Genomic DNA, 18,772 nt, shown 5'->3' with positions numbered 1-18,772 from the left:
GCAAGTGCTGTCACAGCGTATTAGGATTCTCATTACTCATCTTTCTGTCTCCACATTGCAAAGAATCTTTTTCACACTTCAGCTTCCTCATTGCATATTCCCCTGACACAAGTCATATCTACTTGGTAATTATGTTTTAAACACATATTGTTACCTCTTTCTGTATCAAAGGGCCTGCAGTTTCTTATCTTCACTAATACATGTATGAAAAATATACAGTGGGATCTATTAATCTAAAAGAAATGGGACTCCGCTCACAATTCAGTCAGAAAGAAAGAATATTTTACTTATACATAAAATATGTGTTTTAAAGAGAAGCTACTGGGAAATGTAGCCATGTTTTTATCAGTCTGCTTTGGAGGGGGAATACTCACTGAGCAACAAAAAGCATATTTTATTCTAATTTTGTTTGAATAAAACTATACATTTTGAAAAGTATTAAATAAAATGAGCAAGAAATTTGAAACAAAAGCATGCATTATTATTATTATTATTATTTATTTATATAGCACCATTGATTCCATGGTGCTGTACATGAGAAGGGGTTACATACAAGTTACAGATATCACTTACAGTAAACAAACTAACAATGACAGACTGGTACAGGGGGCGAGGACCCTGCCCTTGCGGGCTTACATTCTATAGGATTAAGGGGAAGGAGACAATAGGTTGAGGGTTGCTGCAGCTCCGGCGTTGGTGAGGCAGTATCTCCGGTAGTGATGAGGAGGCAGCGGGGTCAGTGCAGGCTGTAGACTTTCCTGAAGAGATGGGTTTTCAGGTTCCGTCTGAAGGATCCGAATGTGGTTGATAGTCGGACGTGTTGGGGCAAAGAATTCCAGAGGATGGGGGATATTCGTGAGAAGTCTTGGAGGCGATAGGATGAGGAGCGAATAAGTGTGGAGGAGAGAAGGAGGTCTTGGGAGGACCGGAGATTACGTGAGGGAAGATATCAGGAGATTAGTTCAGAGATATATGGAGGAGACAGGTTATGGATGGCTTTGTAGGTCAGTATTAGTCATTTGAACTGGATACGCTGAGGGAATGGGAGCCAGTGAAGAGATTTGCAGAAGGGGGAAGCAGAGGAGTAGCGAGGAGAGAGATGAATTAGTCAGGCAGCAGAGTTAAGGCTGGACTGGAGAGGTGCCAGAGTGTTAGCAGGGAGGCCGCAGAAAAGGATGTTGCAGTAGTCAAGGCGGGAGATGATGAGGGCATGCACAAGCATTTTAGTAGATTGACGGTTGAGGAAAGGACGGATTCTGGAGATGTTTTTGAGCTGGAGGCGACAGGAGGTGGAAAGAGCTTGGATGTGTGGTTTGAAGGACAGGGCAGAGTCGAAGGTTACTCTGAGGCAGTGGACTTCCGGTACGGGGGAAAGCATGATGTCATTGATTGCGATAGATAGGTCAGGTAAGGAAGATCTATGGGATGGAGGAAAGATGATGAGTTCAGATTTGTCCACATTGAGTTGGAGAAAGTGAGAGGAGAAGAAGGAGGATATGGCTGATAGGCACTCTGGGATTCTGGACAGCAGAGCGGTGACGTCTGGGCCAGAGAGGTAGATCTGAGTGTCATCAGCATAGAGTTGGTACTGGAATCCATGTAACATAATGTTAATCCTGGAAATATTCCTGATTGCTATAGAAGGTTTTGCCAGGTTAAGTGGAATTTTAGCTTTTAAATAACTTTCTTGCATATTACTTTACAGCAGACAAGCTGCCAATAGATTCCACAATACCGACTGTTGTAAGGGGCAGCACGAAAATATAGTAAATCAACTTAGTCTCACAGTACCCGATGGTGCAGAGACCAGCGTCGCCCCCCGCAAGTGACAACATTGGTCTATGCGGGGTATAGTGATTATGCTCTGCTGCCGGCTTATTACTATTCATGTAAGCCAACAACAGAGCGGACACAGCTCTCATTGTACAGGGCACGGGGGGGACTCTGCATGGGGAAGACACTGCACAAGGGAGACGCTCAGGGACACAGCAGGGACAGTACCACCTGTTGTGAACTCTGTGTTCAGGCTCCCTCTTGTGGTCACTGGTGGTATGGTGTGACTTTTGCTTTGGGCTCCCCCTGGTGACTTTGTCTGTTATCCTGCTGGTCTCTGGCTATCAGCTGGTTCGTTATCCTCTGGGAGGTTCCTATATAGCCCTGTTTTACTTCCACTTGTTGCCGGCTGTCGATGTAATCAGTGCTACTCAGATTCCTTCTGACTACCTTGCTCCCAGTCCATCCAGGATAAGCTAAGTTTTGTTTGCTCATTTTTTGATCAGCAGTGTTTATCATGTTTTCTGTTCCAGCTTGCTAAAATGTAATTCCCTTGCTTGCTGGTTGCTCTAGTGGGCTGAGTTTCTCCCCACACACCGTTAGTTGGTGTGTGGGTTCTTGAAATCTCAGGATGGATATTTTGTAAGGGTTTTTTATTGATCGCATAGACCCCTGCTCTATTTTCTGCTTTCTAGTACTAGTGGGCCTCTTTTGCTGAATCTGATTTCATCCCTATGTATGTGCCTTCTTCTTACTTCACCGTTAATATTTGTTGGGGGCTTCTATATCTTTGGGGATTATTTCTCTGGAGGCAAGCGAGGTCTTTCTTTCTCTTTAGGGGTAGCTAGTTCCTCAGGCTGGCTCGAGACGTCTAGGAATTTTTTAGGCACGTTCACCGGCTACCTCTAGTTGTTTTGGATAGGTTCAGATTTGCGATCAGTCCAGTTACCATCTCCCTAGAGCTCGTCCTTAGTTTAATCACTTGCTGATTTCTTTGTGACCCTCAGCCACTAGGGATCATACCAACCACCCCTGAAACGAGTGTCACTGATGACACTTCATTTCAGGGATGGGCAGGGACTGTGACAATGACTGCAGCCCCTTTTCCCTGGTGACGGTTCATTTGAGTATCAAAGTATGTACTGGTGATACTCAAACGAATCGTTATCAGACAGAAAATAGGGGAAAAATACAAAAGCAATTAGATAGTGTAGTTAAGGAACGGTAGGGAATGTTGAATGCTAGAATATTAGAATAGCTTAGAATTATGAGACTAAATAGATAGGGAGTTAGGAGAAAAATGTTTTGCCTTCAGACTACCCCTTTATACTGCGACTTTTTTTTCATTCAGACTTACGGTTCGCTTAAAAAAGCGGCAACTTGGATAATCCAATTGAATAACATTGGTAGGAGTGCTTTCAGTTTTTTCCACTGACCGCACTCGGAAAGAAAACAACGATCATGTGAACATAGCGTTGGGTGGGGTTCACAACTGTCTTGTGTATAATGCATCCCAGTCTACAGGCCCAGTCACCTATTCATAGGTTAAAGAAACTACAAGTAGTCAGGATTCTGTTATGACCTATGATTTTAATAACTGTAAATGGGCACCCATTTTTACAATGAAAATGCCTGGAAGGTCTTATATAAGGGTTGGGGTGGAATTCTAGTTGTCCGACACTGGTAACAGGGTTGCCAACCATCCAGAAATTCCAAGAAAAAAAATAGACCTGTCCATTAAAAAAATTGATTTTTTTTTTCAAGATGAAGAAACTTATACAGGTGATTTTGACTGTAATTATCATTTTACAGTGCACAGCAAATGCAGCTGATGTGTTCATATCAGAATTATGGACTTTAGATATGTATAATTTATGATCATAATGGTTTATTTTGGTTTTACAATGTGTCTGTAAAAAATACCGTCTGTGATTTTTAATAAGCTATCCAAGAAAAATAAAAAGTCAAGTTGGCAACCCTGACTGGTGATCTAAGGCTTTGTTCCCATTGGCATTTCTACCAATTCTTTAGAAGTTATGTTTCTTATTTATGGCAAGAATAATGTAGTCCATATCACAATATTTGGCCTCAAGAATATCACAAGGCCATGTTCACATGTTCAGTATTTGGTCAGTATTTTACCTCAGTATTTGAAAGCCAAAACCAGGAGTAAGTGATAAATACAGAAGTGGTGACGTGTTTCTATTATACTTTTCCTCTGATTGTTCCACTCCTGGTTTTAACTTACATGTACTGAGGTAAAATACTGACCAAATACTGATAGTGTGAACATGGTCTAATTTGGAGGAAATCTAATGGACATGGAATAATTGCACAGAGTTTTAGAGGTAGAAAAATCGAAAAGTGGCTTACAAGAGAAATCCTATTCATGAATCGCTACTTTTTTGTAGACCAGAACGAGCTCTCAGCTCATCATTGAGGGTCAGATCAAAATCGGGAATGCGAGTCGATGGGTCAGTGAAAAAAATCATTTGGATGACATCTGAGGTGTGGTCTGATTTTCGCAGACTATCAGAATACAGAAGGAGGAGACTTTTTTAAAAATTTTCCACGTAGAAGAAATCGGATGATACTTGTACCACACTTTGATCAAACTCTGATTGGAGTCTGATCACAAAAATCAATCCGATTTTCTCATACACGAAAAAAATCGGAGGTCTGAATAAGGTCTTACAAAAAGGGAAGAAAAATATTTTATGATAAAATGTAAAATCTTAAATGAAATCTCCATGTTTGGAACGATCACAAATCAAGTGTTTCGATATCCTCATTTAGTCATTTTTCAGTAATACCTATTGTACTTTTAGGTACCTTCTATGTGGTCAGCCAGATCATACCCATCACTGAAGCCCTTAGGGGGTTATATAACGGATCTTTTACAAAGACTGAATTTTTTTAAGGTAAGATCTTAATGGTAATGTGAAGAGTCTAATCTTCATTGTCATCCACTTTTACGTTGCAGAGAAAGCAAGCATATCCAGGCTTATTTCTTCTCCTGCAGTATATTTGCATAGACAGAACATTTTCGGATAGAATACTGTAGAATATATTATTTTTTTATGAAAATTCAAGCAGATTGATGACCTCTAGTGTATAAAACCTTTCCTGGGAATTAGGAATCCTTGTAGGAACAGCTTAACACCACCTTATTTTAGAAGATTTATGCGTCATGCTATTCCTGGGATGGCTAATGTTTGCCATTAGCTTTACAGTAGTAAGACATTATTTGGTTTAGGATATCTGAACTGTGTGGGCAATAATTTAATATAGTGTTTACATATCAAACCATTCTATAAAAGCCTGCCAAGGGATGGTGAGTGACAGTGAGCTGCAATTTTCTCAGAAGCAGTAGTAAATTACAGGTTTACTGTGGTCTGAGTCATCCAAATCCTTCTTCAAACTGTGCTATGTCTACCTACCAGGAGCTGTTGTGAGCCAGATGCTCCAAAAAAGCAGTTAACTATTTCTTGCTGCCACTGCTTATCCATGAACAGGAGGTTCCTGTTCTTAAACATATTTTGAGATGTAAAATAGAATAAAATGGAAAACAAAATCCCAATGTATGTATACAAAAAACTTGTAGGCTTTACAAGGAATGTTCAACTTGCAGAGAAATGCGTCTACTCCTTTGCTCTTTGGAGCAGCTGGTCTCTTACGGGTTAGATCCCACCAGTCTTAATTATGGATGAGTGGACCCATTGAAGTTTGGGTTCTGGTAGCCAACCTGAAGTTTAGTCCAAAGTACAGTTTGGATACCAGAACTATTCCTGAACTTGTACCGGAACCTGAACCCCTTTCACAATGGGGACCCAAACTTTTGAGCTGGAAAAAATTCTGTTTTTCTCAGTAACGGACTTCCCTCAGAGTTTTTCTCTCTCTCTATCTGCAACGGAATTCCGGGAGAAGTTCCTGTTCGGTGTTTAGCTCCGCACACTAACTGTCTGGTACAAACATCGAACTTTTAAGTACAGGTTCGCTCATCTCTAGTCTTAATTAGAGATGAGTGAACCTGGACTTACATGGAGTCAGAGTCACATTAGCGTATCGAATCGGATGCTAATGACACTTGGCTCCAGCTCGATTGTCAGTGCTCTGTGCTCTGATATTCTCACATGAGAGGATCGCAGCACAGGTGTGGATTAGACGGAAAAAGTAATTTCTCCATCTCCTCTGCTGTCGGCGTTGGCGGGTGATATCCGAGTGCAGTGCGATGTTTCACATGCACCAACACATAGACTTATATGGGTGTATGCAATCCAAATTTGACATGCAATCGCAGCATGCTGTGTTTTTTACCCATCCGATCGAGATCCAAAGCAAGGAAAAAAATGACATTGAGAACACAAGCATAGGATTAAATTGGTACGAATGCAATCCCATTTTTATTTGGATTGCATTTGTTAGATTTAATCACAAGTGGGAATAAGCCCTTACACTTTAATCGTGATTTATACCGGACAGTTAATGTCCAGTGCTAAACGCCAAATACGTACTTCTCCCAGAAGTCCGTTGAAATGTTCGGAGCTCTGGGGGAAGTCCAGGGGAAAAGAGACAGAGATGGAGAGGGAGGGGTAGTAGGAGAGGTGGGTGAGAGAGAGGTGGAGAGGGAAAGAGGAAGAGAGAGAGAATTTTCCAGCTCAAAAGTCCGAGTTCTCATTGTTTTCAATAGGATTCAGGTTCAGGTTGAAGTTCGGGTACAGTTATGAACATACCTAGTGATTTGCCCTAACATTATGTGATGGGAATACTCTTAATAAACTTATGGAAAATGACCAAACTGCCATGGGAATGTGTAATCATAAAATGGTCTATTATTTAAATCAGATTTTTATGTTTAATTGTATTTAAATTGTGCTATTTTATCATATCATTGTATTTAAAAAAAATTTGAAATCTTGCAGGTTTCACACTTTGTCAGGAAATTCACATGTAAATTAGCAGCAATAGACTGACTCAGGTCTTAAGTTTTGTATTGAAGCATCTAATGTGAAGGTATAAATTGTGAGGGGAGGGGAGGAGGATCAGCTGTGATATCACCTGTTTTTGTGGTGGATCCTGTGTGATCAGTTGTGTGTAAAGGTGTTGTAATTGAAATCCTGGCTGCGATGACATTGATAAGTCTGAAAAGTCTTCTCAATGAACAGGAAGTCTAAAATAGCCCCACTGGCCAGCGTGATACTTGCAAGATTTCTTTCAACTAATACAGTTATTATTATATTGATCTTGAGCTACAGCTTGTCTAGAGCTCCATTCACAATTTTGTGTTCTTCAAAGTCTCCCAGTGTGGAATATGTATTACTTCATTTTTTCTCCAAGAATGTAAATCTGTGGTACACTGATTAATCGAAATTACTTTTTTTTACATGAAGGGATTGCTTGTAAGGAGATCAAGTTGAACTGTTAAGGAAATGTCAGTTAACCTTCTGCTGACTTCAGAGCCGGAATCTCCCAGCGTTGTCCTCTGACCCATATCTTTATTAACCATACTTTTGTGATGTCCCTTTTGAGATCTGTTTCCTAATATTGTATATGCATGAAAACGGCATTATATTCAGGAAATTACCTCTGAATTTAAATCAAATGGAAATTCTTTGAACTATTAGAGGAATCTCAGTCTTCAGGTTGTCAGATTCCAACACTAACCAGTAGAGTTGCGACTGCAGTAAATTCAGTTCCAGACTGTAATTCACACTGTAACTGGGGAACAGTCCAAAAAAACTTAAACAATGTACATATAACATTACGCATATGCAGATTATGTATATTGAATCATTTCCTATTTCTTACCCTATTTAGTTGAAACTATATATTTGGATCATACAGTCTCTATCCCACTGCAGTACAAATAGTAATAAGATTTTTCCAAAACACAAAGACTGAATTTAAAGAGAATCTGTCAATAGGATCAACCCTCCTAAGCCATCAATAAAGGCATACAGGTCATAGGAAGCTGAATAAAATTATCTACTATATAATTGTCTAAGGGGTACTTCTGTCTGTCTGTCTGTCCCGGATATTCATTGGTCGCGGCCTCTGTCTGTCACGGAAATCCAAGTCGCTGATTGGTCGTGGCAAAACGCCCATGACCAATCAGCGACGGCCATAGTCTGGCAGCGAAATGGCCGCTGCTTTACAGCCCTGCAGTCAGCGATGAGCGCTCCGCTCACACAGGGATAATGCCAGCGTTAATGGACCGCAGTGTTACGCACTCCGTTAACGCAGCTATTAACCCTGTGTGACCAACTTTTTACTATTGATGTTGCGTATGCAGCATCAATAGTAAAAAGATCTAATGTTACAAATAATAATAATAAACAAAAAGGTTATTCTCACCTTCCGACGTCACGTGCTGTCCTCGGCAGTGCAAGCGGCAGGTTCCGGTGCCAAGGATGCTATGCGAGAAGGACCTGCCATGACGTCACGGTCATGTGACCGCGACGTCATCACAGGTCCTGTGACCGCTACGTCATTACAGGTCCTGCGCTCATACCAACCCTGGGACCGGAAGCTGCCGCGTGCACCACACACAGGCGCCAGGACTTCAAGGGGCCTTCGGAAGGTGAGTATATGTTTATTTTTTATTTTAAGTCTTTTTTAACAACGCATATAGTGCCCATATTGCTATATACTACGTGGGCTGTGTTACATACTGCATAGGCTCTGTTATATACTACATCTCTGTGCTATATATTATGTAGCTGGGCAATATACAACGTGACTGTCCAATAAACTACGTGCTCTGTGTTATATACTACGTAGCTGTGTCTATGTCTATGTGGCTGTGTCGGTTCTGTTATATACTACGTCGACTGTGCAATATACTACATGATGGCTCTGTTATATACTACGTGGCTGACCAATATACTACATAGCTGTGCAATACACTACGTGACTGTGTTATATACTACTTGGCTGTGCAATATACTACGTGCCTGTGCAATATACTACGTGGCTCTGCTATATACTATGTGGCTGACCAATATACTACATGCCTGTGCAATACACTACGTAGCTGTGCAATACACTACGTGACTGCTATATACTATGTGGCTGTGCAATATACTACGTGCCTGTGCACTATACTACGTGGCTCTGCTATATACTACGTGGCTGACCAATATACTACGTGCCTGTGCAATACACTACGTAGCTGTGCAATACACTACGTGGCTATGTTATATACTATGTTGCTGTGTTACATACTACATACAGTCATGGCCAAAAGTATTCACACCCCTGCAATTCTGTCAGATAATACTCAGTTTCTTCCTGAAAATGATTGCAAACACAAATTCTTTGGTATTATTATCTTCATTTAATTTGTCTTAAATGAAAAAACACAAAAAGAATTGTTCTAAAGCCAAATTGGATATAATTCCACACCAAACATAAAAAAGGGGGTGAACTGTTCGAAAAATCATGTGATGCTTCTCTAATTTGTGTAATTAACAGCACCTGTAACTTACCTGTGGCACCTATCAGGTGTTGGAAATAACTAAATCACACTTGCAGCCAGTTGACATGGATTAAAGTCGACTCAACCTCTGTCCTGTGTCCTTGTGTGTACCACATTGAGCATGGAGAAAAGAAAGAAGACCAAAGAACTGTCTGAGGACTTGAGAAACCAAATTGTGAGGAAGCATGAGCAATCTCAAGGCTTCAAGTCCATCTCCAAAGACCTGAATGTTCCTGTGTCTACCGTGCGCAGTGTCATCAAGAAGTTTAAAGCCCATGGCACTGTGTGGCTAACCTCCCTAGATGTGGACGGAAAAGAAAAATTGACGAGAGATTTCAACGCAAGATTGTGCGGATGTTGGATAAAGAACCTCGACTAACATCCAAACAAGTTCAAGCTGCCCTGCAGTCCGAGGGTACAACAGTGTCAACCCTTACTATCCGTCGGCGTCTGAATGAAAAGGGACTGTATGGTAGGAGACCCAGGAAGACCCCACTTCTTACCCCGAGACATAAAAAAGCCAGGCTGGAGTTTGCCAAAACTTACCTGAAAAAGCCTAAAACGTTTTGGAAGAATGTTCTCTGGTCAGATGAAACAAAAGTAGAGCTTTTTGGGCAAAGGCATCAACATAGAGTTTACAGGAGAAAAAAAGAGGCATTCAAAGAAAAGAACACAGTCCCTACAGTCAAACATGGCGTAGGTTCCCTGATGTTTTGGGGTTGCTTTGCTGCCTCTGGCACTGGACTGCTTGACCGTGTGCATGGCATTATGAAGTCTGAAGACTACCCACAAATTTTGCAGCATAATGTAGGGCCCAGTGTGAGAAAGCTGGGTCTCCCTCAGAGGTCATAGGTTTTCCAGCTGGACAATGACCCAAAACACACTTCAAAAAGCACTAGAAAATGGTTTGAGAGAAAGCACTGGAGACTTCTAAGGTGGCCAGCAATGAGTCCAGACCTGAATCCCATAGAACACCTGTGGAGAGATCTAAAAATGGCAGTTTGGAGAAGGCACCCTTCAAATATCAGGGACCTGGAGCAGTTTGCCAAAGAAGAATGGTCTAAAATTCCAGCAAAGCATTGTAAGAAACTCATTGATGGTTACCGGAAGTGGTTGGTTGCAGTTATTTTGGCGAAAGGTTGTGCAACCAAGTATTAGGCTGAGGGTGCCAATACTTTTGTCTGGCCCATTTTTGGAGTTTTGTGTGAAATGATCAATGTTTTGTTTTTGCTTCATTCTCGTTTGTGTTTTTTCATTTAAGACAAATTAAATGAAGATAATAATACCAAAGAATTTGTGTTTGCAATCATTTTCAGGAAGAAACTGAGTATTATCTGACAGAATTGCAGGGGTGTGAATACTTTTGGCCATGACTGTAGCTCTGTTATATACTACATAGCTATGTTATATACTACGTCGGTTGTGTTATATACTACGTCACTGTGCAATATAGTACGTAGCCTGTGCTATATACAGTTGTATGAAAAAGTTTGGGCACCCCTATTAATCTTAAGCTTAATGATTCATAAAAATTGTTTTTTTTGCAACAGCTATTTCAGTTTCATATATCTAATAACTGTTGGACACAGTAATGTTTCTGCCTTGAAATGAGGTTTATTGTACTAACAGAAAATGTGCAATCTGCATTCAAACAAAATTTGACAGGTGCATAAGTATGGGCACCCTTATCATTTTCTTGTTTTAAATACTCCTACCTACTTTTTACTGACTTACTAAAGCACTTTTTTTTGTTTTGTAACCTCATTAAGCTTTGAACTTCATAGCCAGGTGTATGCAATCATAAGAAAAGCTACTTAAAGTGGCCACTTGCAAGTTGTTCTCCTGTTTGAATCTCCTCTGAAGAGTGGCATCATGGGCTCCTCAAAACAACTGTCAAATTACATAGTTACATAGTTACATAGTTATTAAGGTTGAAGGAAGACTGTAAGTCCATCTAGTTCAACCCATAGCCTAACCTAACATGCCCTAACATGTTGATCCAGGGGAAGGCAAAAAAAACCCATGTGGCAAAGAGTAACTCCACCATGGGGAAAAAAATTCCTTCCCGACTCCACATACGGCAATCAGACTAGTTCCCTGGATCAACGCCTTATCAAGGAATCTAGTGTATATACCCTGTAACATTATACTTTTCCAGAAAGGTATCCAGTCCCCTCTTAAATTTAATTAATGAATCACTCATTACAACATCATACGGCAGAGAGTTCCATAGTCTCACTGCTCTTACAGTAAAGAATCCGCGTCTGTTATTATGCTTAAACCTGCTTTCCTCCAGACGTAGAGGATGCCCCCTTGTCCCTGTCTCAGGTCTATGATTAAAAAGATCATCAGAAAGGTCTTTGTACTGTCCCCTCATATATTTATACATTAACACAAGATCACCCCTTAGTCTTCGTTTTTCCAAACTAAATAGCCCCAAGTGTAATAACCTATCTTGGTATTGCAGACCCCTCAGTCCTCTAATAACCTTGGTCGCTCTTCTCTGCACCCGCTCCAGTTCAGCTATGTCTTTCTTATACACCGGAGACCAGAACTGTGCACAGTATTCTAAGTGTGGTCGAACTAGTGACTTGTATGGAGGTAAAATTATGTTCTCCTCATGAGCATCTATGCCTCTTTTAATACATCCCATTATTTTATTTGCCTTTGTAGCAGCTGCCTGACACTGGCCACTGAATATGAGTTTGTCATCCACCCATACACCCAGGTCTTTTTCATTGACGGTTTTGCCCAGAGTTTTAGAATTAAGCACATAGTTATACATCTTATTACTTCTACCCAAGTGCATGACCTTACATTTATCCCCATTAAAGCTCATTTGCCATTTATCAGCCCAAGCTTCTAGTTTACATAAATCATCCTGTAATATAAAATTGTCCTCCCCTGTATTGATTACCCTGCAGAGTTTAGTGTCATCTGCAAATATTGAAATTCTACTCTGAATGCCCCCTACAAGGTCATTAATAAATATGTTAAAAAGAAGAGGGCCCAATACTGACCCCTGTGGTACCCCACTGCTAACCGTGACCCAGTCCGAGTGTGCTCCATTAATAACCACCCTTTGTTTCCTATCCCTGAGCCAGCTCTCAACCCACTTACACATATTTTCCCCTATCCCCATTACTCTCATTTTATGTAACAACCTTTTGTGTGGCACCGTATCAAAAGCTTTGGAAAAGTCCATATATACTACATCCACTGGGTTCCCTTGGTCCAGTCCTGAACTTACCTCTTCATAGAAGTTGATCAAATTAGTCTGACATGAACGGTCCCTAGTAAACCCATGCTGATACTGGGTCATGAGGTTATTCCTCTTCAGATACTCCAGCATAGCATCCCTTAGAATGCCTTCCAGGATTTTACCCACAGTAGAGGTTAAACTTACTGGCCTATAATTACCGAGTTCAGTTTTTGCCCCTTTTTTGAATATTGGCACCACATTTGCTATACGCCAGTCCTGTGGTACAGACCCTGTTATTATGGAGTCTTTAAAGATTAAAAATAATGGTCTATCAATGACTGTACTTAGTTCCTGCAGTACTCGGGGGTGTATCCCATCCGGGCCCGGAGATTTGTCAATTTTAGTTATTTTTAGACGCCGCTGTACTTCCTGCTGGGTTAAGCAGGTGACATTTAATGGGGAATTTTTATCACTAGTCATATTGGCTGCCATGGGATTTTCTTTTGTAAATACTGATGAAAAAAAGTCATTTAGCATATTGGCTTTTTCCTCATCCTCATCCACCATTTCACCCAGACTATTTTTAAGGGGGCCAACACTGTCATTTTTTAGTTTCTTACTATTTATATAGTTAAAGAATATTTTGGGATTATTTTTACTCTCTCTGGCAATGAGTCTCTCTGTCTCAATCTTTGCTGCCTTGATTTGCTTTTTACAGAATCTATTTAATTTTCTGTATTTATTTAATGCCTCCTCACTACCTACTTCCTTTAATTCTCTAAATGCTTTCTTTTTGTCCCTTATTGCTCCCCTTACAGCTCTATTTAGCCATATTGGTTTCCTCCTATTTCTAGTATGTTTATTCCCATACGGTATATACTGTGCACAGGTCCTATCCAGGATGCTAATAAATGTCTCCCATTTTCTTTGTGTATTTTTGTGTCTCAGGATATCGTCCCAGTTAATTGCACCAAGATCCTCTCTCATCCGTTGGAAATTTGCCCTCCTGAAGTTTAGTGTCCTTGTCACCCCCCTACTACCCATCTTATTAAAGGTTACATGAAAACTTATTATTTTGTGATCACTATTCCCCAAGTGACCCCCAACCCCTATATCAAATTATCTGAAAACAAAGATTATTCACCATAGTTGTTCAGGGGAAGGATACAAAAAGCTTTCTAAGAGATTTAACCTGTCAATTTCCACTGTGAGGGACATAGTAAGGAAATGGAAGAACACAGGTACAGTTCTTGTTAAGGCCAGAAGTGGCAGGCCAAGAAAAACATCAGAAAAGGCAGAGAAGAAGAATGGTGAGATCAGTCACGGACAATCCTCAGACCACCTCCAGAGAGCTGCAGCATCAACTTGCTGCAGATGGTGTCACTGTGCATCGGTCAACTATACAACGCACTTTGCACAAGGAGAAGCTGTATGGGAGAGTGATGCGAAATAAGCCGTTTCTGCAAGCACGCCAAACAGAGTCGGCTGAGGTATGCAAAAGCACATTTGGAGAAGCCAATTTCTTTTTGGAAGAAGGTCCTGTGGACTGATGAAACCCAGATTGAGTTGTTTGGTCATACAAAAAGGCGTTATGCATGGCGGCAAAAAAACACAGCATTCCTAGAAAAACACTTGCTAACCACAGTAAAATTTGGTGGAGGTTCCATCATGCTTTGGGGCTGTGTGGCCAATGCCGGCACCGGGAATCTTGTTAAAGTTGAGGGACGCATGGATTCCTCTCAGTATCAGCAGATTCTTGACAATAATGTTCATGAATCAGTGACAAAGTTGAAGTTACGCAGGGGATGGATCTTTCAGCAAGACAATGATCCAAAACACCGCTCCAAATCTACTCAGGCATTCATGCAGAGGAACAATTACACTGTTCTGGAATGGCCATCCCAGTCCCCAGACCTGAATATCATTGAACATCTGTGGGATCATTTGAAGAGGGCTGTCCATGCTCGGCGGCCATCAAACTTAACTGAACTGGAATTGTTTTGTAAAGAGGAATGGTCAAAAATACCTTCATCCAGGATCCAGGAACTCATTAAAAGCTACAGGAAGCGACTAGAGGCTGTTATTTTTGCAAAAGGAGGATCTACTAAATATTAATGTCACTTTTCTGGTGAGGTGCCCATACTTATGCACCTGTCAAATTTTGTTTGAATGCAGATTGCACATTTTCTATTAGTACAATAAACCTCATTTCAAGGCGGAAACATTACTGTGTCCAACAGTTATTAGATATATGAAACTGAAATAGCCGTTGCAAAAAAAACTATTTTTATAAAACATTAAGCTTATGATTAATAGGGGTGCCCAAACTTTTTCATATAACTGTACTACCTACATATTCTAGAATACCCGATACGCTAGAATCGGGCCACCATCTAGTACCTTGATATCTGCGATCTGATTTCTTATTCCAAAGTAATCCACATTTTCTTTATATGTAAATCAGCTGCTCCAGACTAAGGGTCAGACAGTGAGCTACATGAGAATCTGCCTCCAGAGAATATTTTAAATGAAAGGGAAAGTTACTAGTGTGAGACATGTAACTAAACAAAAAGATTTTCTACAGCTCTCCCAGCTCCGCTGTATTGCAACAATATTGCTGTGAGATGGAAATTGAAGCTGAGAGGAACCTGCAGATGTATCCGTTATAATCACACACAGGCTGCAGTGAAATCAGAATGTCAGTCATTACATGTCTCACACTGGTAACACCCTCTTTTATTAAAAATAAGCTCTTGGGGCAGATTCTCATACAGATCTATATCCCGCCCATAGTTCTTAACAGCTCATTTACATATTAAGAAAAATGTTAATTTCTCTGGAATAAGACAGATTTCAGATATCAAGGTATCATGTTATTCAGCTTCCTATGACCTACATGGCCATTTAGACGGCGTAGGAGGGTCGATCCTATTAACAGATTCTCTTTAAAGACTTGTTATTAATGAAGAAGTATGGGAGGCATGGTGCTCAGTTGTTAGCACTGTATCCTTGCAGCGCTGGATTCTTTGATTTAAATCTCACCAAGGACAACATCTGCATGGCATTTTTATGGTCTCCTTGTGTTTGCCTGGTTTTCCTCCCACACTGCACAGACATATTGATAGGGAATTTAGATTGTGAGCCCCAATCGGGACAGTAATGATAACGTCTGTAAAATTAAATTAATGGTGTGATATAATGAAAATTAATGAAAGAAATGTTTTTAATCATTTGCAATTTCATTATTTTAGGAATGGATTCAAAAGGGAACACCAAAAGTTTTCTGGATCTCTGGGTTTTTCTTCACACAGTCTTTTCTGACTGGAGCACTACAAAACTACGCCAGAAAGTATAAGACCCCTATAGATTTACTGGGACTTCAGATTCAGATAACTGATCATGGTCATGTGGATGATATTGATAGATCTCCGGTAATTGTTTTCCAAGCATTCATTTTCAGATATATGAATTATAGTTTTGTTTATGATACTGGATGTGGCAATTGTAACAATAGCATAAAATATATATAAGTATCTATAGTATTGCTATAGCATCAGCTAACTTTTCAGAATTTGCTGTTCTGTGTATGTATATGAAGAGTAACATTACAGCTCTGGTCATGATATGACTTTTTTTCCACCATTTTCACCAGTTTTGTCTCCAACATGCTAGATGTCAAATATTCAGGTATCTGTAACCTAGTGGGTGGATACTAGCTGCTATGATGTCTTCTTACACTGCTCACACAATATGCTCTCACATATTTTTTTTATTGCATGTTACAGAGCAGCTACAGCATTGAGGACATTACACAGCAGTACTGAGCAGTGTAGCTGTGAATCCACTTTGGGATGAGATGCAATATTTGCTAGAAAGCGGTAGCACTATATTTTGTGTGTCTGTTTTTCTCTCAGGCTTTGCTCCTCCTCATTTCTTTCCTTGCAATCTCATTCTCAGTGAGCTAGCCGTCTGCCTTTTTTTGAGTAATATGGATTTAAACTGTATATCTGAGATAATGATCATTTCAGAAGACAATGAAAGAGGAATGGCTCATAAGGTCTCTAATAAATACTGGTACTTTTGATTTCATGCAATGTTTGCTGAAATGACAATGACCATTTAATTGCTGTCAACACACAAATAATTATCAGGAAAAAAATATGATCATTTTTGATTGATCACTAAACTGATAATTCACTGCTTAGTTTGGATGTCTTTTTTTTCCTGCAGGCTGATGGCATATATATTAATGGTCTTTACATGGAAGGAGCAAGATGGGACTGTGACAAACACGTAATTGGGGAATCTTTCCCTAAAGTGTTGTATGAAAGCATGCCTATTGTATCCTTTCTCATAAGTTATTATAATATACACAATTTTATATATTATTGAAGTGCTCGTTCTGTGTTCTTACATTTCTGAATGTTCCTCAAAAGTAGATAGGTCAAATCCAGTTACACAAGTTATAACTCTAGAGCAAGGTGAAAAGTATATGTTGTTGCTAAAACACAACAATGACCTTGGAATACCCAGTGCCCATCTCATGTTATGTCATTGAGCGTTGTCTAAACCTCCGTATTTAAGCTCTACATAGTATAATACAGTATGTCTTTTTAAAACTCCTTTTGTTAAAAGGAATCTGTCTTCAATCTTTTGCTATATAATTTGAGGACAGCATGAGTTAGGGGTTAAAACAATGAATTCAATGAAGTGTCATATGTTAAGATGCGTGCTGTTGTTTACTTATAATGAAGATTTTATCACCTGGTGATTATCATTGCTATGATTAGCTGGCACTCTTCTGACTCCACCCCCTTCTGTGATAAGCAGATCAATGTCTATAGACTATGTACACAGGGAGCCTTGTGTGGGCGGGGTTAGCTTTCTCAGCTCTGCTGCATTGCTAAATTTTAAAACTCTGATTGTGTCAGATCCACTGAACCCAATAAACTAAGTGATACATCGTTGGATTCAGGGTATCTTTTTCTACATCAGGCTGCTTTCCGATGAGGTATCAAAAACCTGCTGACAGATTCCTTTTAAGGTGGTCATATACATTAAATAGAAGTAGGTTAGTGGTTGAACAACTGCTGAATGAACGATTGGTGAATGATCATTATGTCATTCACATTTTAGTCTATATTGGTTGTTTCAGTAGTTCACACGGCCGTGCATGTTCAATAACACCAGGGAAGAACAAATTATTTTCTGGTAACGTTTAGGAAACCAATACTGTATGTCTGTAAGATGATGGGCTGTCTTTGATTGGCTATAACTGTCATCGGTTGTTAATGTTTACGCGTCAAACTTATGTTTTGGTTGACATCATTCATTTTAATTAACTGTAGACTAATGATTGGGTACCTTGAGTGAGAGAGAAATGAGTGATACTCGTGAATTCAAGCATGCACAGCAGTAGCATAGCTACCAGGGGGGTAGAGTGGGTGGTCGTCTCAGGCCCCGCACTCTGAGCGGCCCAACAGGAGCTCTGCTAGTGTAACTATATCAACGTGTGCAGCGCACCTACACAGTTATACTCTGTGGCAGAAAACGGACACTCGATCTCTCTGCACTCCCAACTGGCTGCTATGGGGTCCTTGAGCAGGAAAGGGTGGGCCTGATGCTTTTTTATGGGGATTGCATTATACTGTATAGAGGCCTATGGGGAGTGCATTATACTTTATAGAGGCCTTTGTGGAGTGCATTGTACAATACAGAGGCCTATGGTGAGTGTATTACACTATATGGAGGCCTATGGGGAGTACACTACATTATATAGAGGCCTATGGGGAGTGCATTATACTGTGTGGAGTCCTATGGGGAGTGCATTATACTATATGGAGGATTATGGGGAGTGCATTATACTATATAGTATAATTGCATCACCTGCACAGGCAATATTTCCATCACCTGTGCAATACTAAGGAAATCCTGAAAACATGACCAGTTGGTGGCTCTTGAGGACCAGAGTTGGGGAACACTGCTATATAGAGACCTATGGGAAATACACTATACTATATAGAGGCCTATGGGGAGTGCATTATACTATATGGAGGCCTATAGGGAATGCATTACACTATATAGAGGCCTATGGGGAGTGCATTATACCATGTGGAGGACTATGGGATGCATTATTTTTATATGGAGGCTTATGGGGAGTGAATTACACTATATATAGGCCAATGATGAGTGTTGCATACCATGTGGAGGACTATGAGGTGCATTACACTATATAGATGTTATTTAGGGGGCCATCATATAGCGAGGGGGCATTATATAGTGTGGGGATTACAGTGAGGTGGCCATCATAGAGGGTGGAA

General features: G+C 40.3%; 1 protein-coding gene across 1 annotated transcript in view; it reads left to right on the top strand.

Moving 5' to 3' along the window:
* The window catches only part of LOC143775062 (dynein axonemal heavy chain 3-like), a 2,972,411-nt gene that overhangs the window by 2,941,797 nt on the left and 11,842 nt on the right, over positions 1 to 18,772 (top strand). The window contains exons 79-81 of the mRNA XM_077262897.1: positions 4,602 to 4,694; positions 15,704 to 15,883; positions 16,683 to 16,793. Coding sequence (XP_077119012.1) covers positions 4,602 to 4,694; positions 15,704 to 15,883; positions 16,683 to 16,793 — 384 coding nt within the window. The remainder of the gene's footprint in view (positions 1 to 4,601; positions 4,695 to 15,703; positions 15,884 to 16,682; positions 16,794 to 18,772) is intronic.

The sequence above is a fragment of the Ranitomeya variabilis genome, chromosome 5, assembly GCF_051348905.1.
Source record: "Ranitomeya variabilis isolate aRanVar5 chromosome 5, aRanVar5.hap1, whole genome shotgun sequence".
Lineage (NCBI taxonomy): Eukaryota > Metazoa > Chordata > Amphibia > Anura > Dendrobatidae > Ranitomeya > Ranitomeya variabilis.
This window is presented reverse-complemented; position numbering and strand designations above follow the sequence as displayed.